Raw genomic sequence first — 19,159 nt, 5'->3', positions numbered from 1 at the left:
TACCTCAATGATCCCCAGCTTCTCCATTACAGAGAGTGGCATAAGATTTATGCCTGACCCCAGGTCACACAAAGCTTTTTCAAAGATCATGGAGCCTATGGTGCAGGGTATTATGAATTTGCCAGGATCTTGTCTCTTTTGAGGTAAAGTTTACTGAACCCATGTATCTAGTTCACTGATGAGCAAGGGAGGTTCACCTTCCCAAGTCTCATTACCAAATAACTTGGCATTCAGCTTCATGATAGCTCCTAAATATTGAGCAACTTGCTCTCCAGTTACATCTTCATCCTCTTCAGAGGAAAAATAGTCTTCAGAGCTCATGAATGGCAGAAGGAGGTTTAATGGAATCTCTATGGTCTCTATATGAGCCTCAGATTTCTTTGGGTCCTCAATAGGGAACTCCTTCTTGCTTGAGAGACGTCCCATGAGGTATTCCTCATTGGGATTCACGTCCTCTCCTTCCTCTCTAGGTTTGGCCATGTTGATTATATCAATGGCCTTGCACTCTCTTTTTGGATTCTCTTCTGTATTGCTTGGGAGAGTACTAGGAGGGGTTTCAGTAACTTTCTTACTCAGCTGGCCCACTTGTGCCTCTAGATTTCTGATGGAGGACCTTGTTTCACTCATGAAACTTAAAGTGGCCTTAGACAGATCAGAGACTAAATTTGCTAAGTTAGAGGTACTCTATTCATAATTCTCTGTCTGTTGCTGAGAAGATGATGGATAAGGCTTAATATTGCTGAGCCTATTTCTTCCACCATTATTAAAGCCTTGTTGAGACTTTTGTTGATCCTTCCATGAGAAATTTCGATGATTTCTCCATGAAGAATTATAGATGTTTCCATAAGGTTCACCCATATAATTTACCTCTGCTATTGCAGGGTTCTCAGGATCATAAGCTTCTTTTTCAGAAGATGCCTCTTTAGTACTGTTGGATGCATTTTGCCATCCATTCAGACTTTGAGAAATCATGTTGACTTGATGAGTCAACATTTTGTTCTGAGCCAATATGGCATTTAGAGCATCAATTTCAAGAACTCCCTTCCTTTGAGGCGTCCTATTATTCACGGAATTCCTCTCAGAAGTGTACATGAACTGGTTATTTGCAACCATGTCAATAAGTTCTTGAGCTTTTGTAGGCGTTTTCTTTAGGTGAATGGATCCACCTGCAGAATGGTCCAATGACATCTTAGAGAACTCAGATAGACCATAATAGAATATATCTATCATGGTCCATTCTAAAAACATGTCAGAAGGACATCTTTTGATCATCTGCTTGTATCTTTCCCAAGCTTCATAGAGGGATTCACCATATTTTTGTTTGAAGGTTTGAACATCCACTCTAAGCTTGCTCAGCTTTTAAGGAGGAAAGAACTTAGCCAAGAAGGTCGTGACCAACTTATCCCAGGAGTCCAGGCTATCTTTAGGTTGAGAGTCCAACTATGCTCTAGCTCTGTCTCTTACAGCAAAAGGGAAAAGCATGAGCCTGTAGACTTTAGAATCTACTCCATTAGTCTTAACAGTCTCACAGATCTGCAAGAACCCAGTTAAAAACTGGTAGGGATCTTCTGATGGAAGTCCATGAAACTTGTAGTTCTGTTGCATTAGAGCAACTAGTTGAGGTTTCAGCTCAAAATTGTTTGCTCCAATGGCAGGAATTGAGATGTTTCTTCCATCAAACTTGGAAGTAGGTGTAGTATAATCACCAAGTATCCTTCTTGCATTATTGTTGTTGGGTTTGGCTGCCATCTCCTTTTCTTGTTCGAAAATTTCAGCAAGGTTGTCTCTGGATTGTTGTAATTTAGCTTCTCTTAGTTTCCTCTTCAGAGTCCTTTCAGGTTCTGGATCAGCTTCAACAAGAATGCCTTTTTTCTTGTTCCTGCTCATATGAAAGAGAAGATAACAAGAAAAGAAGAGAAGAGGAATCCTCTATGTCATAGTAAAGAGGTTCCTTATTGTTAGTAGAAGAAGAAAGGGAATAAAGAAAGGAGAATCCAAACAGAAGGGTGAGGATATGGGTAGTGATTTGAGATGAAGAGAGGTGAAGAGAAGTGTTAGTAAATAAATAAATAAATAAATAGAAGAAGAAGAGGAGAGGGAAAGAATTTCGAAAATAATTTTTTTTTTGAAAAGGAGTTAATGATTTTCGAAAATTAAGATAAGAAATTTTAAAATTTAAAAGAATTAATTAATTAAAAAGAATTTTTGAAAAAGAGGGAGGTATTTTCGAAAATTAGAGAGAGAAAAGTTGTTAGGTGGTTTTGAAAAAGATAAAAAACAAACAAAAAGTCAAATAGTTAGTTGAAAAAGATTTGAAAATCAAATTTGAAAAGATAAGAAGATAAGAAGTTAGAAAAGATATTTTTGAATCAAATTTTTTTTAAAAAAGATAAAATTTTGACAAAGATATGATATAAAAGATAAGATAAAAAAATATGATTAAAAAGATATGGTTAGAAAAGATTTAATTTTTAAAATAAAATTAATTACTTGACTAACAAGAAACTAAAAGATATGATTCTAGAATTTAAAGATTGAACCTTTCTTAACAAGAAAGTAACAAACTTCAAATTTTTGAACCAATCACATTACTTGTAAGCATAATTTTCGAAAATTTTGAAATAAAATTAAGAAAAGATTTTGAAAATAATTTTTGAAATTTTCGAAAATCATGAAAGAAAAATGAAAAAGATTTGATTTTTGAAAAAGATTTTGAAAAGATAAAATTTTTAAATTTGAAAATTTGACTTGACTTGTAAGAAACAACTAATTTTTAAAAATTTTTGACTAAGTCAACCCAAATTTTCGAAATTTTGAGAGAAAAAAGGAAAAGATATTTTTTGATTTTTTTGAATTTTTAATTATGAGAGAGAAAAACACAAATATGACCCAAAACATGAAAATTTTGGATCGAACACAATAATGCATGCAAGAACATTATGAATGTCAAGATGAACACCAAGAACACTTTGAAGATCATGATGAACATCAAGAACATATTTTTGAAAAATTTTTTATGCAAAGAAAACATGTAAGACACCAAACTTAGAAATCTTTAATGCTTGGACACTATGAATGCAAAAATGCACATGAAAAAAAATAAAAGACACAAAACAAGAAAACATCAAGATCAAACAAGAAGACTTACCAAGAACAACTTGAAGATCATGAAGAACACTATGAATGCATGACTTTTCGAAAATAAAAGTGCAAGAATAAGATGAACATGCAATAGACACTAAACTTATAACTTGACCCAAGACTCAAACAAGAATCACAAAATATTTTTGGATTTTTTTATGATTTTATGATTTTTTTGTATTTTTCTTTTATTTTTTCGAAAAACATATAGAAAAAGAAATTAAGAGATTCAAAAATTTTTAATAAAAATTACAGGAATCTTTAAATGTTAGTTTAAAGCTCCAATCCAAGGGTTGGGCATGGCTTAATAGCCAGCCAACTTTAGAAGATATAAATCAGGCATGCAACAGTTGATATTTCATCCAACTCCATATACATACCCGTTATGTTGACAAGTGGAAGCCTCAATTCAAAAGGATTTGGATATGGCTTTACAGCCAGTCAGGCTTCAACATGTTACTATGAAACTCTAGAATTCATTCTTAAAAATTTTGGAATAATTTTCGAAAACAAAGGGAAAAATTTTGAAGAATATTTTTGAAAACTTTTTGAAAAGAAAATAAAAAGAAAATTACTTAATCTGAGCAACAAGATGAACCGTCAGTTGTCCATACTCAAACAATCCCCGGCAACGGCGCCAAAAACTTGGTGCACGAAATTGTGATCATCAACAATGGCTCCAAAGACTTGGTAGTGCTCTCAAACGTGAATCACACTTAGTCACAACTCCGCACAACTAACCAACAAGTGCACTGGGTCGTCCAAGTAATACCTTACGTGAGTAAGGGTCGATCCCACAGAGATTGTTGGTATGAAGCAAGCTATGGTCATCTTGTAAATCTCAGTTAGGCGGATAATAAATGTTATGGAGTTTTCGAATAGTAAATAAATAAAACCGAAAATAAAGATAGAGTTACTCATGTAATTCAATGGTGGGAATTTCAGATAAGTGTATGGAGGTGCTGTATTCCTTCTGAATCTCTGCTTTCCTACTACTTTCATCAAATCCTTCTTACTCCTTTCCATGGCAAGCTGTATGTAGGGCATCACCGTTGTCAATGGCTACATCCCATCCTCTCAGTGAAAATGGTCCAAATGCTCTGTCACAGCACGGCTAATCATTTGTCGGTTCTCGATCATGTTGGAATAGAATCCCTTGATTCTTTTGCGTTTGTCATCACGCTCAGACAAGGTTAGACTTTCCGGATTCCCATGAATGCCGCCATCAATTCTAGCTTATACCACGAAGATTCTGATTAAGGAATCCAAGAGATATGTGCCCGGTCTAAGGTAGAACGGAAGTGGTTGTCAGTCACGCGTTCATAGGTGAGAATGATGATGAGCGTCACGGATCATCCCATTCATCATGTTGAAGTGCAACGAATATCTTAGAATAAGAACAAGCGGAATTGAATAGAAAATAGTAGTAATTGCATTAAAACTTGAGGTACAGTAGAGCTCCACACCCTTAATCTATGGTATGTAGAAACTCCAGCATTGAAAATACATAAGTGATGAAGGTTCAGGCATGGCCGAATGGCCAGCCCCCAAAACGTGATCAATAGTCTCCTATGATGAATAATAAAATAAAACTGAGATAAAGATGTAACGTGGTCAAAAGACACTGAATACAATAGTAAAATGTCCTATTTATACTAAACTAGCTACTAGAGTTTACAGAAGTAAGTAATTGATGCAGAAATCCACTTTTGGGGCCCACTTGGTGTGTGCTTGGGCTGAGCTTAATCTTTACATGAGCTGAGGCTTATCTTGGAGTTGAACGCCAAGTTGTAACGTGTTTTTGGCATTCAACTCTGGTTCGTGACGTGTTTCTGGCGTTTGACTCTAGAATGTAGCATGGAACTGGTGTTGAGCGCCAGTTTATGTCATCTAATCTCAAATAAATTATGAACTATTATATATTGCTGGAAAGCTCTGGATGTCTACTTTCCAACGCCGTTGAGAGTGCGCCATTTGGAGTTCTATAGCTCCAGAAAATCCATTTCGAGTGCAGGGAGGTCAAAATCCAACAACATCAGCAGTCCGTTGTCAGCCTTCTTATCAGAGTTTTGCTCAGGTCCCTCAATTTCAGCCAAAAAATACTTGAAATCACAGAAAAACACACAAACTCATAGTAAAGTCCAGAAATGTGAATTTTACATAAAAAGTAATGAAAACATCCCTAAAAGTAGCTAGATCCTACTAAAAACTAACTAAAAACAATGCCAAAAAGCATATAAATTATCTGCTCATCACTCCCATAGAAGTTGGGAGTTGGTGCAGTAAAGTCACCAAGCACCTTCCTTGCATTATTGTTGTTGGGTTCGGCCATGGCTGTTTTGTCTGCTTCCTTTTTGAAATTTTCTGTCAGGTCCTCTTTAGAGAGTTGTACTTTAGCTGCTCTTAGCTTCCTCTTTAAGGTCCTTTCAGGTTCAGGATCAGGTTCAACAAGAATGCCTTTGTCCTTGTTCCTACTCATATGAAAGAGAAGAGAACAAGAAAGTATGGAATCCTCTATGTCACAGTATAGAGATTCCTTGAGGTGTCAGAGGAAAATAGGAATAGAGGGATGAGGTAGATAGAGAAGATTTTGAACATATAAAGAAGGATAGAGTCCGAATTGCTGATTGAGGAGAAATGTTAGTCCTTAAATAGAAGGAGGTGAGAGGGGGTGGAGAAATTTTCGAAAACAAATTTTTAAATAAAACTAAAAAAATTTTAAAATAATTAAAAAGAATTTTGAAAAAGTGGTTGATGGTTTTTCAAAAATTAAAAGCGAGAAAGTGGTTAGGTGGTTTTGAAAAAGATTTTAAAATTAGCAATCAAAAAGATATGATTGAAAATTATTTTGAAAAAGATGTGATTGAGAAGATATGACTGAAAAAGAAATTAAAAAGATTTGATTTTTGAAATTAAAGTTGATGACTTGACTAACAAGAAATTTAAAAGATATTATTCTAAAATTCGAATATTGAACCTTTCTTAATAAGAAAGTAACAAACTTGAGATTTTTTAATCAAAACATTAATTGTTAGTAAGATTTTTGAAAATAGTGAAAGAAAAATGAAAAAGATTTAATTTTTGAAAAAGATATGACTGAAAAGATTTGATTTTGAAAGATATGATTTCAAAAATAAGAATTAAAACATGAAAACTGAAAAAGATTTGAATTGAAAACTAACACACCTCCCTTGTGTCATCCTGGCGTTAAACACCCAGGATGCTAGTCATTCTGGCGTTTAACGCCCAGAATGCTACCTCTTTTGAACGCCCAGCTTTTTCTCTATGATTCCTCTGTTGTATGTTCTGAATCTTCATTTTTCTATTTTATTGACTTGAAAAAGATATATTTTTGAATTTTTAATGAGGTGAGAGAAAAACAACAAAAGAAGATAGAACATGAAAAATGAATATCAGAACAAATAATGCATGCAAGAACATCTTGAATGTCAAGATGAACACCAAGAAGTCAAGAACACTTTGAAGATCATGAAGAACACAATGTATGAGTTTTCGAAAAATGCAATGATTATTAAAAATATGCAATTGACACCAAACTTAAAATTTGACTCTAGACTCAAACAAGAAACACAAATTTTTTTTTGGTTTTTATGATTTTATTAAATTTTTTTGTAATTTTTCGAAAATTTTTTTTGGAAAAACGAAAAAGAAGAGAAAAAAAATTTTGAAAGATTTTTGAAAACTTTTTGAAAATAAAATAAAGGTTGAAACAAGAAGAAAATTACCTAATCTGAGCAACAAGATGAACCGTCAGTTGTCCAAACTCGAACAATCCCCGGCAACGGCGCCAAAAACTTGGTGCATGAAATTGTGATCACACTTTTCATAACTCTGCACAACTAACCAGCAAGTGCACTGGGTCGTCCAAGTAATACCTTGCGTGAGTAAGGGTCGATCCCACGGAGATTGTCAGCTTGAAGCAAGCTATGGTCATCCTGTAAATCTCAGTCAGGCAGATTCAAATGGTTATGGGGTGTTGATAATTAAAAGACAGATAAAACATAAAATAGGATAGAGATACTTATGTAATTCATTGGTAGGAATTTCAAATAAGCATATGGAGATGCTTTGTTCCTTTTGAATCCCTACTTTCCTACTGCTTTCATCCAATCATGCGTACTCTTTTCTATGGCAAGCTGTATATTGGGGGATCACCGTTGTCAATGGCTACCGTCCGTCCTCTTAGTGAAAATGGTCCGACTACGGGTTACGTAGGGCTAATCATCTGTCGGTTCTCACTTATGTTGGAATAAGATCCAATGATCCTTTTGGGCACTGTCACTGCGCCCAGCACTCGCGAGTTTGAAGCTCGTCACGGTCATCCCATCCCAGATCCTACTCGGAATGCCACAGACAAGGTTTAGACTTTATGGATCTCAAGAATGCTGCCAATTGATTCTAGCTTATACCACGAAGACTCTAATCTCACGGAATAGAAGGCTCTATTGTCAGGAGAGGCAACCATGCATCGTGGACCAGGAGGCCAAGAGATATACATTCAAGCTTATTTTCAGGTAGAACGGAAGTAGTTGTTAGGCACACGTTCATAAGTGAGAATGGTGATGAGTGTCACTTGATCATCACATTCATCATGTTGAAGTGCGAATGAATATCTTAGAACAAGAATAAGCTTGAATTGAATAGAAAATAGTAGTAATTGCATTAATTCATGAGGAACAGCAGAACTCCACACCTTAATCTATGAGGTGTAGAAACTCCACCGTTGAAAATACATAAGTGATGAAGGTTCAGGCATGGCCGAATGGCCAGCCCCCTAAGCGTGATCAAGAGATCAACAGTGATACAAAGATAGTCTCAAAATGATCTCAAGATCTCCTTATGAAAATACAATAGCAAAATGTCCTATTTATAATGACTAGTAACCTAGGGTTTACAGAGATAAGTAAATGATGCAGAAATCCACTTCCGGGGACCACTTGGTGTGTGCTTGGGCTGAGCATTGAAGCTTTCACGTGCAGAGGCTTTTCTTTGAGTTAAACGCCACCTCTGGTGCCAGTTTGGGCATTTAACTCCAGCTTTTATGCCAGTTCTGGCGTTTAACGCCAGAAAAGGGTAGAAAGTTGGCGTTAAAATGCCAATTTGCGTTATCAAAATTTGGGCAAAGTATAGACTATTATATATTGCTGGAAAGCACAAGATGTCTACTTTCCAACACAATTGAGAGCGTGCCAACTGGGGTTCTGTAGCTCCAAAAAATCTATTTTGAGTACAGAGAGGTCAGAATCCAACAACATCTGTAGTCCTTTTTCAGCCTCTGAATCAGATTTTTGCTCAGGTCCCTCAATTATAGCCAGAAAATACCTGAAATCATAGAAAAATACACAAACTCATAGTAAAGTCCAGAAATGTGATTTTTACATAAAAACTAATAATTATATACTAAAAACTAACTAAATCATACAAAAAACTATCTAAAAATAATGCCAAAAAGCGTATAAATTATCCGCTCATCAGTTACGTTAGGAGCGGGTCAAAACTAATAGATGAGCTCATTACCTGTACTAGAGATAGACATGCATCATACTTGTTTGCACATATTTGTTTGTAAGTGTGTTTCTTGTGATTGTTGGTGTGCTATATGATTGCTTGATTTCTGTGTCCTTTATTTGTTAAGTCTAAATGTATTCTATTGCCCGTTGTTGTTGACTATGGTATTAAAATGAGTATAACTAAACACCCCAATTCTACTAAGAACTTTCCAGTTTTTACCCCTTATTTTCACCCCTTTCAGCTACAGGTGCGAAGGTTTAGTGTGGAGCTACAGGAGTATAGAAGATTATATTCATGAGTTGAGTTGTTAGAATTTATTTTTCCCTTGTCGTTTATTATTTTGGTTTTTTTAGAGGGGTATGATTTATTTTGAGAATCTTGAAATAAGTCTGTGTATTTAATTCTATGTGAATATATATACTTTTGTGAGTAAGTGATTGAAAATAAAGTCTCCTATCGTCTTCTTAATTAAAGTTTCGGTTCGTATTCACGAAAGATCAATATTAAATAAAGATAGTATATAATAAAAACGTTTAGAGGTAAGTAAAGCCTCAACTTTTAGTACGATCATGAGGTGCTAAAAGTTAGAGTGTTACAGGTACTCCCGAATCCCCTTGCTGTACCATAGCATCCAAGTCCAAATATGAAAAGTGCGGAGGTACTGATGAGTTCCTGAACTAGATACTCCGCCACCCACAACTGGATTGTTCCTTGCTATGTCATCATCACTATCATCAGCTATCATGGTGGGCCCTACATCATCATCATCATCATCATCATCATGGAGTGCATCCTCAACCCCATCCGGTACTCCACCCTCTCCGAAAATCGGAACCATAATAGGAGCCCCGGCCGTCGCAATTGCAACCTCCCTCAAGGTCCAGTCTCATCAATTTCAGCTTCACTATTGCGGTTTAGATTAGCTGCAAAGGACAGAGATACAACTAAAATCGAGATTCTATAGGATAATTTTTTCACCCGTTTCACGCCATGCAGCCCTAGTCTTTTGAGTATAGTATTCTAAAACTCAATGAAACTTGTCGAAGGTTTGAAGAAGACACTCAACGGGTCTTAATCAGTAAATTTAATTCCTGATCGCGTTTTTTCTTAATCGACCCTCTATAATGTACCAGAACTAAAAAACTCTCATCATTATCCATTGTGAATCCCACTATGATAAAAATTTCACGTTCAACTTTTATTTATATACATCAGACATATACTAAATCGAATTAACTCCTTTCAATTTATATATACAGTAGAATTCATGTTAAATCGAAGTTAATGGAGTTGATTTATCATTAGCCAGTATTAGGTATAAATCAATTTACTAAGAGGGCTAAATCAATGCTTTTTTATTAGATTTAGTAGTGTACATGAAAATCAATATCCATTGATTCAATTTACTAATGTTCGAACACGAAATAAAGTAATTCAAATTCTATAGATTTGATTTACTACTAACAAACCTAATTTAAATTCATTGAATTGAATTTACATAAAATTATGAAACGAGACATCCATATAATATTTTTGTATTTAGGAGATTCAGATAATTTTAAATTTGTTTTAGTTTATAGGGGTCAATTACCCAAAAAAAAGAGCTTTAATTTTAGCCATTTTACTAATTTAAAAAAAAAACACTGAATGTGTCAATAATTACATTACAACTTTTATACATTACAGACCATTTCATAGTAGATGCAAGTATATGCTTCAATTTTTCGTCTGCCCTAAGTTAATATTACATAGATATCTTATTTTGTGTATAAATTAAATTGGATTAATTTAATTATACTTAAATTGAATTTATCTAATTTAATTTACATAAATTTATTTAAGACTAAGTATATTAAGATTCGGACAATTTACATAAATAAAATAAATGGGAGAAAGTGTTACGCAAATACAACAATTTGAAAAACCAGACGCAAATACAACAAACCTATTTATATGTAATCCGCAACACTCTAACGCGGTTTTCAATTACACGTAATCCGCTAGACCCTGTTGCAGATTACGTTCAAATGCTGAAATACATAAACTGCCACACCCTATAATAGCTTATAAAAAGATAAGCTCAAAGTGTATTCTGTGAGACCTTGTAACGAATTATGAAGAGCGTGGCACAATAGTACAAATTCATGAATATCAGTATAATAGTAAGAAATCATGATGCAAAATATATGAAGTCATACAAATATAAAGTCATAAGTAACAAATCATAACCGTCATACAAATATACGAAGTCATAAAAAATATAATAGCCCCAAAGTATTAACACTAACACCCAAAAACGTAAATCGCTACATGACAAAACAAAATTCAAAAACTAAAAGTACAAACACTACAAGTCTTATGAACCACCAGCTACGATGGAGCCTCTTTAGGGCAAGATCTACGCATGTGCCCTGTCTGCAGAGGCCGCATCGTTTTGGTCGGTTAGGGTCGGCCTCATCCATGTTGTTCTGGATTATGGTAGACCTCGATTCTCCATCACGACAATGCCTCAAGGTAGGATCCGGAATATTAGTCGGACCATCATAAGGTGGCCAAAGTCTCTCTGGAATTAGAGGCACAAAACCCATCTGATACACCCTGAACACCTTCTGCATGCTGTAGACTTCGTCAACATAGACAGACCAGTAGGTACGGACCTAGAGGGGGGGCGAGTAGTGGCCACAGCCCCCAAAAATTTTAAGAACCTATATTTATATACGAGATATGTGTTTAAAAAATAAAAAATATTATGTAATTTAATAGTTTTATAAGTATTACTTTTTACTATGTTTGGATTTATGTCTTAATTATTTAATTCACTAATTTTTTTGCTTAACTAATTTAATATCACACCCTCAACATTTTTCTTTTAAATTTACGTTGTTAAAAGAAAAATTTTTATAAAGATATCTTATATCTTGTATCCTATAAGGGTACTGTGTCTTTTAAATAATTAATAATTTATTTTCAAATTTTTGAAAGAATTAATTTTAATTAATAAGATATGTGATAATTTTTAACTAAACAAGCTATAAATTATTGGTATTTTATAATTTTATAATGCACTATTGATATTGTTATTTTTTATGTAATTATCATATTAAAATAAAATTGTGAAAAAAATTATAATTATATATATATATATATTGATAAATTTTTTAAAAAACTAACTCTAATAACTATATGTTAATTCTTTTTATGAAATGAAAAAAATTATTTAAAATTCGATCCCTCCATATTAAAATTTCTGAATCCGTCCATGCAGACCATTCAAGCCGTAACTGGGCACAACATGCAAACGCATGGTAACATGGATAATAGAGAGTCTGAAAGTATCTAGAGTCGCATGTACGATTCTGAAGAGAAACTCGGTACGTCCCAAGCGAGAAACTCCCGATCGATATTGTCTCGGCAACGGTATATCTAGACAGGTGTCTATCGAATAGGGTGACAGCGAAGCACCTGGAGTTTCTCAAGTTGCGCTCCATCGCCTTCGTAAAAGACGGGCAAAACTTGAGTCCGCTTATCGTAGTTTATTCTGTTCGCCCAATTATATATTTTGCATTATGGTTTCTTACTATTATACTAGTATTAATGAATTTGTACCATTGTGCTACGTCCTTCATAATTCGCTACATGGTCTCGCGGAATAAAATTTGGGCCTATCTCTTAATAAACCGCTGTAAAGTATAGCAATTTATTTGTTTCAGCGTTTGAACGTAATTTGCGACAAAATTTAACAGATTACGTATAATTAAAAACCACGTTAGGATGTTACGGATTACATCTAAATAAATTTGTTACATTTGTGTCTATTTTTTTTAAATTATTATATTTGCGTAACATTTTCTCCATTTATTTTATTTATGTAAATTATCCAAAAGATTTTATTAAAAATATTTGTATAATATTTACTTCCAATCAAGGAGGAGGTAGAAATTATGAATTACTGACTGAGGTCCCCCCTTCCACAAGTGACTAGACAGCAGACACTAGGCAGTCACTCAGTGTGATGAGTGAGAATCTCTCATGGAAGCATATATTAGTATCCGCTGACGCAATCGCATCGAGAATCCACAATCCACAATCCACAATCCGCATTACAATACAATGACCAACCGCCGAATTTGCAGGCTCTCGCTACGACCTGCCCCATGCCCCCAACATATTATTCACATTAATTAAATCCTTAATCTAAATATATTAATACAATAATTTCAAATATCCTAAATCTAATGTCCCCCCATCAAGGACCACTACACTCTACACAAACCAAATCAAATCGGATCGAATTTATTTATAGCCATATTATAAGCTGTCACCTACACTTCTTCACCAAAATTTCATCTACATTGTGCTTGAAGTTGCATCACAAAATTCCAGGCCATGTCACAATAAAACAAAAGCATATATTTTGGAAAATGAAAAGACCAAAAAAAAAAAGAATATTAGTATTAGTAAAAAGCTGCAGTATGTCTCCCCTTTGTTCCCAGCTCGCAAGAGCAATGAATGGTTCCTTCCGCTTCACGACGCGCATTGAAATTTTCCTTTTTAAGAAATAAATAAATAAATAGCGAGGCATTTAAAAATTAGAAGCCTTATTAGTAGTGATTACTGATTAGTCAAATCTAGTCGCTACTGCTTAGTCAGCGTAACATGAAACACTGGTGCGGAGATCATAACCCGCGTTATTAACTCGCTCCAACAACTCGCTGACACACAGCATAGAGATTGATAAATAGAGATAGAGAGAGTGTATGTTATGAGTATGATTATGAAGATGAACACGGTGGTGACTATGATGGAGGTGGAAGAAGAACAAGAACAAGAGCAAGAGCAAGAAGAAGAAGAAGAAGAAGAAGGAGGAGAAGAAATAGAACATGTGTTTATAGCTCACGAAATAGACCTGGATTACGAGTTCGACGCGCCTCGCTTCTTCGATTTCACGCGCCCAGAAACTCCCGCCGAAGCTCAACGAGCTGAGCTTTGGTTCCAAAATGCTCCAACCTACCCTCAATCTCGTGCGTTTTCTTCCCCTTCTTATACATATTTTAATCAATTTTATTTTTATTTTTCAAAGTATATAATTTCGTTTCCTGAATGTTCATTCGCAAGCAGCATTGTGCGAAAACGACTTGCTTCAAAGGCGCGACCTTTTTATTTTCCCCCATTTTTCTTTGCTTTATTTCAAAGCCCTTTTTTTTTATTCACAAAATTGTGCTTTTATTTTTGAAAATCTGGTTCAGCTTTCGTGGCGAAGCTAGTGGTGAGAGAGGGGTTCGTCTTGGAAGATGCTAGTGACTCTCTAAAATCGAAGATTCTGGAATTTGCGACCAATGTAGATGATGAGAAATCTAGTGTTGCTTCGGCGATGGAATTTTCGCTTACGGTTGTTGACGACAATGATAATGGTATGCGTCAAGGTCGTTTCGTTTGGTTTTCGTTTCTCTTTCGTAGTGTTATTATCATAGCTATGGTGCATTGAAACGACGTTGAACTCAAGTTGCTAAGTAAAATCTAAATATTTCTATATGCTCAAAATTCTTATCAGGTTCGAAAGCACATGGTGGCATTCTGCATAGTGATGCTACGAATCATCCACTTGAATTACCTACAGGTAATAAATTAATAATCGGTGATTTGATATTTCTCTGATATTTGTAAGTGACTTATCAAATTTCCAGAATATGCTGATTAGTTTCACGATTCAAGACTAGGATTTTTGCATCACCTATTTCGTTCTTCAAAGTCAATTTATAATCTGAAGTTCACATAATATCGTTATGCAATGGATTGAGGTTTTTTTCTTTTCCACCATGTTTAGTTCACATAGCAAAAATGGATCAAATGATTCCCGATTAAAAGTATAATTTTAACCAGAGTTTCATGAAGAATATTGGTGGTTGGGACCATACTTTTAAGCACTTAATCGTAGAGGCTATGGTAACAAGTTAAGAAATATAATTACCAAGAAAAAAGTTATGCTGTTTGGCTTAAGCACTTTATAAGTTTCTTCTAATCTTTAGCAGTAGCACAGCACCATATGTTGTTACATTGCTTTTGTTATTTATAATATTATGCATTTGGAATTATCTGAACTCGTTTATTCCCTTTTACTTGACATGTATTTGTGCCTCTTTATAGGACATACATTTTCCAGTAAGACAATGAGCGATGCTGTGAAATCCAAGGTTAAATCTGCTGTGCCTAAAAAATCAACTTTAATGAAACCTACAGCTTGTCAGTTGGCCAAGCAAAACCGTTCCCCACAAAATGTTGGTTCGAGGTAATATTTGGATTACCTATACTTTTTCATAGTTAAATTGAAAAGAAAAAAATTGGGTTCCATCCTAAGATAACATGCCACTGCATTCTCCCACAGCATCTCTCTATTCTCAGCAGGGTGCATTATGTCAAAATGCTACCTAAGTTGGATGGATATGTTATTGTTTATGAAGTCACTTTTTAGATAAGTAGGGCAATAGGAGTATTACATTTGTTCCTTAGCTTTTGCTTGTTGCTGTATGGCCGTATCTATATGATACGATATGTAATTCATGGATTTGAAATGAACCACGTATCATTATGTTTACAACTCTTCTGTTGTCAGATTTCAAAAGCTACTAACTGCGGATGGAAGAAATTTATCTACCTCTTCTGGAGCAGAAAGTCAAGCTGCCAAGAGGCAAAAATTAGAGGGTGGTCTCTTGTGCAAGGTCAGAAAATTGTTTTATTCTTCATGCGCTGATTTTCTAATATGCGAAGAAGATGCTGTTCTCTTTGTTTGCTAGAAGCTCTTAGATAAATTTTGTTCATTTTCTTGAGTTAGATATGGTGTAATCTTATGTAAACTTTTCCTAGCATGGTGTTGCTTTTGTATGCTTTGGAAATGCTTTTGGGCTTTATGTGAGAGCTTAGTCAATATTTTCATGGGTATGATATAATCCATTGTAATGTAACATGGAACATAGATGGGGCTTAACAATTTATTGACATAATTTATTTTAGACGACTTTGTAATGCTTACTATATCTTCTCTATGGTAGGTTAATGATGTGAAGCAGCATACCAGTTTTGTCCACAAGGCACCTAAGAGGGTATGAATTATAAAGCTGATGGCTCAAAAACTTCACTCTCTCAATTGTTTTTATATGACAGCATGATACTCATATTTTAATATTTATATAAAATATATTATTGACTATTTTTTCTTGCAATAAATCTATTGACGAGTGGAAATTTGTTAAATAAGTAATTGTTAAGGGTATATCCACTGTTTAACTTAACTGAAAAAAGGGAATAGCAAAATCATTTTTAATCCTTCAACAAAGGAGTCTTTTTTAGTTTGAGGGATGGAAAGAAGTTCACACGATGGAACTGTCTACATTACATTTGTATGTTGTGGCAGGCTGTAACAGTTGATCACAACCTTTCTTGTTCCAAGTTAAAGCTCACTGTTCCTAGAGAACCTGATCTTAAAACAGCACATAGAGCACAAAGGATAAGGTCTGTTGTTGACAACTTGACATGTAGTGTTCGAATTTGATAAAGATAAATTTTCTTCCTGAGATATTAGACTTAAAGAAATACTTGTGCTTTGCAGATCCAAACATGCTGTTGAGGCAGAGAAGGTGATAGTGGCTGCCCCCAGATTCAAAGCACGTCCATTAAATAAAAAAGTTGGTGCTTGCTATAGATATTACTGCTTTCGGTTAATTTTGGTTCACTGTTTCCACTTTCTCCTCTAATTATGTTTGTAATCTAGATTCTTGATGCTCCAATATTGCCACTTCCCAAACGGAGCACTCCACGACTGCCAGAATTTCAAGTAAGTCCAAGTTTTGATATTTTCTTTCTCAATTTGCATTCAAATTTTCCACCATTTGTTTCATCATCATGGAGGAATATATTTTTAACTAACAATTAATCTGGAAATCAAGTTTTTTCTGCATTATTTATATCAAAACTTGGGTTTAATGTTTACTTTACAGGAATTTCACCTGAAAACTTGTGAGAGGGCCATGCAACACAGTTATGCTACTTCATCATTTTCACCTCACTGCAATGATTCTGATAAGGTGAATATAGTTCATACAATTTTAAGTTGTAACATTTTCGTATTTCTTATTTTTGTCACATTGTGATTGATGTTCAATGTTATACATTTCATGTAGTCTATAGGAGAAAAGCTGGTTATGAATAATTTGGATTTTCTTGTATGTTCTTGCTGTTACAAGGTAGATAGATTTGTTTGATCTTTGAGAAACCAACGTATCTGCCTATCTGGTTGCAGGGTTTGGACAGACATGCTGCTGTCACTACTCTAGAAAATAGAATCAGACACTTTAGAAGGTAATGAATGCCTTGATCAAATGATAAATGTCCATTGTAACTTGACAATGCATGAGACAATGGTACTAACTACAAATTACTGTCTCTTTACATAGGCCTACAGCCATGGGTACACCAAAGTATGATGGATTAGATTTTACTCATAATTTGAAAGCTCGGCCTCCTAACAAGAAGGTATGAGCATGATAAACTTTTGGCAAGATACATGGAAAGCTTTTGATACCGGGAAGGAAACTATGAACTTGGGCATGAGTTATCTATATCTATATCCTTTTGGTGTCCAACTTCTGAGTTTTTTCCTAAAACAAGTTAAAATATCTCTGAATGCAGATACCTTTGAATAAAGGAGATAATATTTGTCATTTCCAGAACAGCAAGAAGGAAACTACCATGCCAATGGTGAGTCATGCAGTTTCATTGGTTTTGTGTCCCCTAATTTTTCCCTTGCCTTGCCCAGTAGAATTTTTTTTCTTAATATCCCATCTATATTCAATTCTATGCAGGAATTTAATGTTTACACTGACAAGGGGGTTCAGTGTAGTCCGCCAATTGAACTCTTTAACAAGGTGAGTTCATAGTTTTTTGTGCAGACAGCCCTCGTTTCTTCTTTGCTGCAATTTAATTATTTTTCAGTTACCTATTGCTCCTATAAAATTTTCACTGCAATCATTTTGGTTACTCAAATACTCTATATTGAAATCAATGCCCACAATTCTCAATAATTCTCATTTATTTAAATGTCAGCTGTCCCTGACATCTGAAGCCCAGCCAAATAATGGGTCTCAATTGAAGTTGCCTCAGCACTCTGGGATGTGCAGAAAGGTTTCCCATCTATAACTTGAATTGTGTGTGATGTTGACCTTGGATTATTTTTCATAGCATCGAGTGAATAAATTGATTTCTTTGAGCTAGAATTCAAAAGAAAATATATTGAATTATTTTAATCCTGAGCAAGAGGTAATAATGGTGATACTGATAGTGTAGCAGTGTCTGAAAGCACATGGCTTCTTTTTTTGAGCGTTTGCTTTTCATATCTGTTTCTTCTTTTTCTATTTCTATTTCTTTTCCTTTTCATTTTCCTTTTCTTTTTTTTTTATTAATGAATATTTGTATTGATAATTACTCATCATGTATCTAACATAATGATGTAGGAAAAACGTTATATGTTTGGGACGAAGCCAATCCATAATAGAAATGGTGGTTGCATCAGTGAAGCTGGTACACTATTGAGTGGAAGGAGGTATGCATTATTGACTTCACTATCCATGTCCTATACTAGTTTTCATTTTTTCCCGTCAAAAGAACTAAAAAAGAAAAAGAAAAGTTGTTTCATTGTTTAATAACCCAAAGTAAAGATAATTATTGTTCATATGTTGGAGTTTTCTAAGTGGAGAAAACCTCAGTGTGGTAACTCTTCTACCTGAAATGATTCAGGAGCTTGGGAATTCGGTGACACTAAATGACGAGGCAATATGCACAACCAGATTTTGTTATGGGCATATTTGAAATTTTGCTCCTAACATGAAGCTCAATGGTACATACAGGCTTAACAACTTAGTTGATAGATCCATTACCATAAACAAAATTTTAGGAGATTAATGTTAGAACTTAGAACAGAAATTAGCATATTTATATATATAACTTGTAAGTTGTATCCTCTGCAACTGCCCCCTGGATCATATTCAAAAAAATAAAAAGGTTAAGGAAGTGCTGTATAGGCATTAATCAATAAGCATATTCCTTTTTGTGGTAGTCTATGAAGCACTTGTACTAACTATATGGAGCGCAGATGTGTTAGATATTGATACTTCACTACGATAATGGTAAAACATTCCAGAACCTACATGGTTATTATAGTATAAAATTAGCGTAAATCAAAAGTATTACAAGACAGAAGTACGAATAACATAAATTCTAATAAAAATTTTAAAAATACCAATTTTTTTCCATGTTGAGTAATACCTCAATTAATTCTTTGAAGATTTTTGTGGCGGACTAATCAGACGGAAACAAAATATACTTGGAAGAACCACTGTTGATATGTAGCTGCTACTACTATTGCTAACACCAAAATTAAACCACTAATCTTGATCTTGCTCATGTTGCACTGCTTCCATGACAAAGTTCACTCAAT

General features: G+C 34.5%; 1 protein-coding gene across 2 annotated transcripts; it reads left to right on the top strand.

Moving 5' to 3' along the window:
- Positions 1-13,074: 13,074 nt before the first annotated feature.
- Positions 13,075-18,777, top strand: LOC107487545 (protein TPX2). Of its 2 annotated transcripts, XM_016108204.3 has the most exons (17): positions 13,077-13,694; positions 13,920-14,084; positions 14,225-14,290; positions 14,818-14,959; positions 15,284-15,389; positions 15,720-15,770; positions 16,082-16,179; positions 16,277-16,352; positions 16,439-16,501; positions 16,665-16,751; positions 16,967-17,025; positions 17,121-17,199; positions 17,356-17,424; positions 17,529-17,591; positions 17,770-17,847; positions 18,177-18,265; positions 18,460-18,777. In XM_016108204.3, the coding sequence occupies exons 1-17, from the start codon at positions 13,436-13,438 to the stop codon at positions 18,476-18,478; spliced, it is 1,569 nt and encodes a 522-aa protein (XP_015963690.1). In that variant the 5' UTR covers positions 13,077-13,435; the 3' UTR covers positions 18,479-18,777. The 2 variants fall into 2 exon arrangements, with proteins under 2 accessions (XP_015963694.1, XP_015963690.1); XM_016108208.3 differs by lacking the exon at positions 17,770-17,847 and having other exon boundaries at positions 13,075-13,694.
- Positions 18,778-19,159: the final 382 nt, after the last annotated feature.

This window comes from Arachis duranensis, chromosome 1 (genome assembly GCF_000817695.3).
Source record: "Arachis duranensis cultivar V14167 chromosome 1, aradu.V14167.gnm2.J7QH, whole genome shotgun sequence".
NCBI classification, from domain to species: Eukaryota; Viridiplantae; Streptophyta; class Magnoliopsida; order Fabales; family Fabaceae; genus Arachis; species Arachis duranensis.
The sequence above is the reverse complement of the archived record's forward strand: the minus strand, read 5'-3'. Positions and strand labels throughout refer to the sequence as shown.

Excerpts from the sequence above, each read along its gene's own strand:
- LOC107487545 (XM_016108204.3), top strand. The coding sequence starts at position 13,436 with ATGAGTATGATTATGAAGATGAACACGGTGGTGACTATGATGGAGGTG. Across the intron at positions 15,771-16,081 it reads TCCACAAGGCACCTAAGAGG|GCTGTAACAGTTGATCACAA; the intron begins GTATGAATTATA and ends ATGTTGTGGCAG. Across the intron at positions 17,592-17,769 it reads CAATTGAACTCTTTAACAAG|CTGTCCCTGACATCTGAAGC; the intron begins GTGAGTTCATAG and ends TTTAAATGTCAG.